We start from the raw sequence: 8,735 nt of genomic DNA, 5'->3' as shown, positions 1-8,735 counted from the left end.
CCAAATGCATCAAAATATCACAGAAAGGCTTCTCTGAAAGATATCAGGTTTGGCCAGGAGGGGCTTCTCCACCACAGCACAATAAGTATCCCTGAAAGAGTCTGACGAACTGGAAGAATTACCTCTCTACAAATTGTGGGGAGTACAAGTGCATTATTCACTCTGGCTTGACAGACGGGACGAATGGTGGGTTTCTGTTTAAAGGATGTAGTTAGCATAATTCATTATGTCTCCCTTGTTAACTTTAGTTGTATATTTAAAAAAAAGCAAGAATCAATCATAAGCCTGACTAAAAACTAAATTGTTTGATCCTTCTGGTGGAATGTATTTCACATGTTAAACAAAACATTTGGATCTCTCACTGGGCAAGAGAGCAAAGAGAGACCAAAGAGAGCAGAGCAGCCAAATATCTGCCAGCCCAAAATGTGTGCTAGCTTTTGAAAACCCATGTCATTCATGAAAATGCTGTTACCAACAAAATGTGTTCAAATTAAAAACATCATTCAAATGAACAATACAATAAAAAATCAATGAAATGTTAAATAAACACCCATTTTGTGCGGTTGTCTTGCTATTAATGATTAATTAGTATCTAAATATTCCACATATGGCCCGCTATGTAACTGATGAGCCTACCTTGAACAAGGTTACCCACCGTGAACAAGGCTCATGCTAGAACATTGACTAGGCTATGTTGAAACACCAAAATAATGTAAAACATATACAAATACACCTTTAAAATATTCCCGAGATACAAGAAACTCAAGGTTCATGGCTATTTTCACCACATTTTCCGAACAGAATAAAATAAAGATTCTCCTCTTCTTGTGACCGTACCAGAGCATCTTTGCTCCCCCCCCCCCCCCCGCCCAGCCACTATTCCCTCTCTCTCACTCTCTCCACCACATTTTACTCCCTCTCGCTCTCTCTCTCCCTTCTATCCTCATCCCCTCTTCTCTCCGTCCAGCCCTATAGCACTCTTTTCATTGCCCAGCTCACGTATTGAATCTGCCTGATGAAAACAGATCTCACTGCGGCACCACAATAGAATGGCTGATGCAGGAAAGATGAACCGTAATGGATTTTTTTTTTCAATGTGCTCAAGATTGAATATAAGGCCTGACCTCCAGATGTAGTGGATCCATTTCAACAGCATAGATATTGTTTATAGTAGACACGCGCACGTACACAGAAACACACACACACACACACGAACAGATACGCTCACACGTGTACTCGTAGACACATGCACACACACACACACACACACACACACACACACGTTTGGGAATGCGCCCTCCCCCTACACACACAGTGTATACATATTACATAGACACACTCACACACAAACATGCTCACAAATGTACTTGTAGAAACATCCACACACACGTACACATGCACACACATTTGTGTGCGTGCACCCATCCCCCAACACACACACGGTGTCTACATATTACAAAGACATACACAAACACCCTCACACACACACACACACACACACACACACACACACACACACACACACGTGTGGGTGCACCCTCCCCCAACGCACAGTGTCTTTATATTACAGACAAAAATTCAAACACACACATATACCAACACACACACACACACGCACGCACGCACGCACGCACGCATGCACGCATGCACGCACGCACACACACACACACACACACACACACACACCAGGGGCAACTTCCCCAGCAGCAGCACCTCATCCCATCAACATATATACTGTTGCTATCGAGCCCCTCCTCCCCGGCCCAGACCAATCCCCATCCAGAGCAATCTACCAGGAGCGAAAGCAGCTCTTTATTTATCCATCTATCTGCGTGGAGTAGGTACGTTGATAATGGCAGCGCCGCCTTGTTTGAAGTGCACAGTCCGCCTAATTACCCTGCCCACCAGAGTGTGTCAAGGTGACTCACCGTTTTTAATAGATACCCGGGGTCTCTCTCCCCACACACACATACACACACACACACACTCACACACACACACACACACACACACATAGAAACACACAATGGACCTCTGCTATGCTTTGGGTAGATTTAGCCATGCGGGCGATTCGATTTGAACTGTTTCTTCTTGGGCCGCTGTTTTCTATCTGTGCTACTTTATATGCTACGTTATACGTTTTATCCTGGGTTTTTAGTTGTGGTTTATGGATTTGTCTCCGAGCTGTTCAAAACCAGAATGTGGTTGGAGAAAATCGAGGATTGAGTGGTTTAAGAGCAAAGAAAAAAGCAATTTGTAATAGATCCCAGATAAATAAAAATACTTTTGCTTTCATTTGAGTAATCAAGTAGTGATTTTATGCCATTACTCTTAAAACTACGTACACACTGCTATGGTTCTATCGGAGAACCCAGGACAGCAGAATAATAATACAGCACCGAGGAGACCCTGATAATTCATTTCATTGAAATTCTATTTGAAATAGCTTTTTTTTACCTGACTGGATTTACAATAAACTAAAAGCCCCCTTTGGATCCCTCACTATCGGCACCAACATCAGCTCAAACCGCTGCCATTAACTCATCCACTGAATACAATAACATAGCAACTAGTGTGCTGGTTCATATTAAAAGCAAAAGGAAAACAAGCACAGCAACAAAAGCATAAAAGCCTGGTGTGTTTTCATCGTACAACCTGCCATATTCGCTTCATTCAAACCAAGCCATCTGAGCGTGTGTGTGTGTGTGTGTGTGTGTTTGTGTGTGTGTGTGTCTATGTGTCTGTGTGTATGTGTGTGAGTGTGTGCTTTGAAGCCGTAATGAATTACCTGTCCACCAAGAGAACAAATGGCCAATCAACCACTGTCTCCCCTGTAAAGGTCATGATCAAAATGTGAAATGACGATGAAGATAAATGATATACGAGGCCAATACCTATGGGAGCATTACAGGGAGCAGCGTCGTATATTTCAAGATTTGTATCAAGCCGCGGTGTTGCCTGGGACCAGTGGATGCTGTTTACCCCTCATCTGTCATTGTTTATGAGAAACATTCAAATATGCTGCGTGAAATTTAATACGCATGGCGGCCTCTTAGTTTTTGTCAAAGGGATGATGAATCCTACATCTAAAAAATAACACGTTTTTTTGTATTCAACAGGATTGGTTGTTTACACAATATGGCAACTGTAATAAATAAATAAAAACCGGCAATGAAACGATAGAACATTGTGAAATTCTGACCTTCAAAGTTCAGATAGGATTTTGGATACACCAAAAGGCGATGTCATCAATATAAAAATCAAATCTAAAAAGAATGTTGCGTTTCATTTGATGTTGTCTGGCTGAAGGCATCTGAGAACGCCCTGTACTTAAATATGCATGAATCAATAGTGAAACTGGCTTCATCTTCAATACACAAATGTAGCTACTCTGGTTGTGTAGATAAGATAAAATACAGAAAGCTTTGGTTTTGTACATTTATTGTAGTAAAACTGTAACACATCTGTAACACATCATTTCTTCAACGCTGTTACCTAAGAAAATGGAAATGCCAAAATGCGGGGAAAGGTTCTATTTTTTACGTGAATGCAATTACGGGTTGTAATTAGGGAAGGGTTTTGTATGGTGCTGAGAGAGTAATCAGCGGGTATTCATCGTGATATGCCTGACAGATTGACCGATGCAAGCTGTCTCCAAATTATACTATAGAATTTACCCACAATCCTTTTCTCCGTGAATAAGAGCTGACTTAGCAGCCAATGAGCACCATTAAAGTCCCCCACCCCCATTTCTTTCCTCCTTCATGTTGTAATATATTCTTTATGTTAAATTTCCTTTTTGTGTGCGGTTGCACACAGTGTATCATGAAATGAGTGCTTGCATGGCTGTTTCGTTTTAATGAGGTTGATATTTTTGTACATCCAAAAAAGTGTTTGATAGATATAACGATATAAAGATATAACTCATGTTTTATATTAGGGATATGAAACATTTGCTGCACAAATGATTTTGCATGACACTTTGTCTGTCTGTCAGTCTTTCTCTGTCTCTTTCTCTATATATCTCTCTCTCTTCCTTCTCTCTCTCTCTCTCTCTCTGTCTCTCTCTTTCTCTCTCTCTCTAGCTCTCTATCTATCTACCTATCTCTCTCTCTCTCTCTCTCTCTCTCTCTCTCTCTATATATATATATATATACCTATATGTCTCTTTCTCTATCTCTCTCTCTATCAATCTACCTATATGTCTCTCTCTCTATCTGTCTATACATCTATCCCTATTTCTATCTCTGGCCAGATCTCTATCCGTATATCTATCAATCTATCATTCTAAATATAAAACGATCTCTCCCTCTATCTATCTATCTGTCTGTCTGTCTGTCTGTCTGTCTGTCTGTCTGTCTGTCTGTCTGTCTGTCTGTCTGTCTGTCTGTCTATCTATCTATCTATCTATCTATCTATCTATCTATCTATCTATATGGCTATCAATCTGTCCAAAGATCAAATAAAATCCTAGGTACAGACTGCGTTCCCACCCACTCGTTCCCCTTTGACGGCAACTCACCGAGGGCATCTGGCTGGAGAGCAGGTGTCCGTCCTGGGCCAGCATGTTGGACATCATGAGGGCGGGCAGCTCCGGGTAGGAGTAAGGGTTGATGAGCCCGTTGTGGGGCAACGAGTGGCAGAGGTACCCGGTGGAGTCGTGCTCCATCAGGTGGAGGAGGGAGGGCTCTGGGTGGTTGGGTGGAGTGATTGGCGGGATTTCGTAGTCCTCGTCACCAGCGGCATTCCCGCTGGCGTTCCCGGAACCGCCGCCACCGCCGCTCTGACCCGTGTAGCTCTGGGAGAAAGGCAGGGACAAGTGATGAGTGATCACATAGGGTTTGTATGTATGAACAGCACTGAATCGGAATTATTCATACAGAGGCCTGGTAAAGTAATAGTAGTTTTAAAGCTAGGGTAAGCTATTTATTGTAGATGCATTTTTGGCATAATTGTTAACAACTAGCTAGCAAGCTAGTTGTGTGTTTTGGGGGATTGGCTTTGGAGGGAGGCCTGCATTTTTTGGTAGGATACTTTCAATATCAAGCATACTCTGGTTTCTCCAAGTTGCTTACCCTAGCTTTAATGAGGCAAAATTAGTTTTAAAGTGAGATAAAGTGCTCCCAAATCCCATAATGCATTGCAGAAGCCCTGTGTAGAGCAACTCATGAGGACCGTCGTGACTCTCTGGCCTCTCAGTTATACGATATACAGTTACAAGATACATTACTTTACCTTATAAAGTAGCTTTATGTCAGTGGGCTTATAAAAGTGCCTTCCAAAAGCCACATCTTTGTCTACACTATATCGGGAAAAAAACACCAACAGGACCACAGTGAAATCCGACAAACTGTAAAACGTAATAAGTGCAATGTTTATGTGTTACACCAGCAGAATATCAGAACATCCTATCCCTATTAAATAACAGCACCCGCCACGGTATCAAAGTAAGTAGCACGGCATCATGGCTGTGAGATTCTGCACAAAGAGAGCTCCACTCAAACCACTATTACTGAAGAAAGAAGAAGACCCTCTGTTTCACGGAGTTGTCCAAAGAAAAATAGCTGAGGGATCTTAACAGGGAATGAAAAGCCATTTTGTCTAATACGATCCAAGTCGACTCCCATTGTAACGGCCCAGTCAAATTAATCATCACAAATAATATTCTGGTGTCAGCCATTCAAGGGGTTTTTAATAGAATTTCTATGATTCATGTCTCACCGTATACATCAAACAGTCAGTTCTGCAACATTTCAGAAATCAATTCAATATCATCTTTGTGTAGGCTGTCATCTCGGCTGGCAGAGCGGTCATTTATCTCTCAAACAGATACTTTTAGAAAATAAAGGGCAAAAAGAAAGAGATGGGGTGGGGTGGGGCTGTGGAGGGGGAGAGGAGTAAGGATAGTGACTACTATTTTGTCCACCACCGCCACGGACTGTCCTCATTTACAGACGGGTAAATAGCGGGTAGGTGGTAGAGGGACAAAAAAGCAATTGTATTGCTTTTGCGGGAAATCTACAGCTTTTTGATTTGATTGAATTAGATGTATTCAAATTGATTATCAAAGATAAGCAGGTACTACAACGAGTTAAAAGGAAAATCATTATACACAGAGATTGCAGACAGAGAAGTCAACATTTAAAATGTGCTTTAATCCGCTTGCAAGTTGGGACAATTTAAAAAAGAAAAATGAGTAAAAAGCTTCAAATTGGTTTACTTTGCGTTGACATTGTGTGCAAAACTGGTGGATATTCATTTTCTGAGCTTTCCCTTTGAAGACAGCTGCTTTTGTAAACCTTATGGGGTAGAGTTATTGTTTGGTCTAATGGACACGAAAACAAACATTTCCTGAGATTCAATTCCCCTCATAATTGTTGGAAGGAAACTCAACTGTCTGATGTAAACATTGGGGGCATTGTGTAAAGCGAGCCCCCCTGTACACGTCCTCTTGGCAGCCTCGTGTGGCTGTCATCATTTTTACCGTCCCCTCAAATTGTTGGGTCTTGATACATTCCCCTATTGGGGAAGTGAACCCACAACATGAGATCCATCATGCTTAGTTGTCCCCTCTCAAGTCCTGTTTTTAACAGCCTTTAGATTTTAGTTTCCTACTTTGTTCTTTGTTATTCTTAGAGTATGTGCTTTGCCGACGTTGTCCGTGACCCATTGAATATCTTTTCTTGTGTTTGAGAGAGATAGGAACTGAGGCGTCATGTGTTGGGATTGCTTTGAATAAAAAACTGCAGTGCTGCACTTGATGATAAAATGTAAATACCAAGAGTGTATGAAAGTGCAGGCAAAAAGGACTTAGATGCCATATTCCACAATAGTAATGCTTGTGCAGAGGAAGAACATAGGGACTAATGTAAACTAATAGCTTCTCTATACGCCTTCCCAATATAAAATCCAAACAAAGGAAGTGGATTTGAAGGATGTGACAGAGACCAACATATTTTCTTGTATTGCATTGTTAATCCTTCACTTTTTCCTATAAATACCCTGCATATTTAGACACATGTTTATGATCTAATGACATACTATTCAGTGACTTTGAGGGAAGATAATAACTATATTATAAATAGAGTTATATCTAGTTATTTTGACTCTTATGGAGTACAGATACAGTCAACCTAAAACAGTACACAAAAGAGAGGTTAGATGAGGCACAAGGAGCGTGATCTGTGGAACTATCTAAAGGCAGGCATCCAACAGATTGGGGTCCAAAGACTGTTTGTTTCATGGAGAGTTCTATTCCTAATGAGATTGCATGCACAGAGCCAACAACAACAACAACCACAACAACATACTGACTAACGATTCGTCTTTTCTCTTTGAAATGTAAAATCAGAACAAAGGACATGCATGGGATGAGTCCCCCAGCCCAACATATGTCCTGGTAACGCATTGCATTATTAAACAATAACCCACCATCCCATGTGTGGCTGTAGCAGACCTCTGCTGTACAACCACACCCATAGATTGCTTTGTTTGCAGCCCATCACAGAAGATAACCATGTCCTTCCTTGATCAATATCACCGGTGACACACGACACTACAGGGACTATCACTGCCTATATATAGCCTTCCCCATTTTTCCATTTCACTAAATATTTCTTCTTATTTATTTTTTTACACTGACTCCAGCACAATCTGTGGTGTTTTAATTAAGCGACGCATCCGCTCAGACCGAAACCGCTACATCTATGACACACACACCTTGCATTTAAGAGAAACAGATGAACACACAGTTGGTCTGGGACAGAGATGGAAAATAAATAGCGCTGAATGGGAAGTGCTCCAGCCCGTCTTGGCTTGGCACGGATCTGGGTCTCCGGCGACGCCTGAGTAACCAGGGCCCTCTGTGGATTACATCGACTGTAGCAAATGGCTCATTATCTGCATATTTTGCTGGGAATTAGTTACGCTGTCTCTCTTGAAAGTGAGAAGAATTAACTAAGGATATGGTTGCCGGGCGAACACATTTATCGCATTAGCGGTTAAGACTGTCGTATTCAAAACATAATATTTATATGGGATTCTTTTTTTATTGCTTCGGTTTTTTGGAGTAGTAGTAGTAGGCTAGCATTTGTTTGTGTTTGGTTTGTGTATGCGCCGATTTACATACTACAGCTTGTATTGATGCTGGCGGGGTCACGCATTACTGGTCCACATGCAGATACCTCGCTAAAAGGTTAGTCAATAAATGGAATTACACAATAGCACTAGACAAGACCAGGGCCTGTATCGTTGGAAAACTATTATTTATTAATTATTGGAATTCCTGTTGCAATTGTACTTCCATATATGCAACTAGAATGCCGATTGACAAGACATCCATGTATGTGTAAAGAATAGATTATATGGAATATATAGAGAGCAACATTGGATGAGGCACCGATAGCATGATCTATGATGGTGGGAATATGTAAAGGCAGATGCTGGAATCAGGCATGGCGCACAACACGGTTTGGAGTCCAAAGTCAGCGTTTGTTTGGCGGGGAGGGCGGGGAAAGACAACTCGGCCAGAGACGATGACAGATCTGCCGTACCACTAATGTGCACTTATCTGCCTATTGGAGAGCTTTGTCACAACGTGATTTATGCTTGAAACTCCCCCACATACTACCACTTCCATCACCTTCGACACCCCCTCCCCCTCCTCCTCCTCCTCCTCCTCCTCCTCCTCCTCCTCCTCCTCCTCCTGCTCCGTGTCGGCCGCAGTAACCCCTCCC

At 41.9% G+C, this 8,735-nt stretch overlaps 1 protein-coding gene across 3 annotated transcripts in view; it reads right to left on the bottom strand.

Annotated features, from left to right (window-relative positions):
- Positions 1 to 8,735, bottom strand: part of tox2 (TOX high mobility group box family member 2) — a 94,581-nt gene that overhangs the window by 26,405 nt on the left and 59,441 nt on the right. For all 3 annotated transcript variants that reach the window (XM_079748675.1, XM_079748676.1, XM_079748674.1), the window contains one exon: positions 4,523 to 4,798. In XM_079748675.1, coding sequence (XP_079604801.1) covers positions 4,523 to 4,798 — 276 coding nt within the window. The remainder of the gene's footprint in view (positions 1 to 4,522; positions 4,799 to 8,735) is intronic.

The sequence above is a fragment of the Pollachius pollachius genome (genome assembly GCF_949987615.1).
Source record: "Pollachius pollachius genome assembly, chromosome: 12".
In the NCBI taxonomy this organism is placed as follows: Eukaryota; Metazoa; Chordata; class Actinopteri; order Gadiformes; family Gadidae; genus Pollachius; species Pollachius pollachius.
Note: the sequence above shows the minus strand (reverse complement) of the source record. Positions and strands in the feature narration are given on the sequence as shown.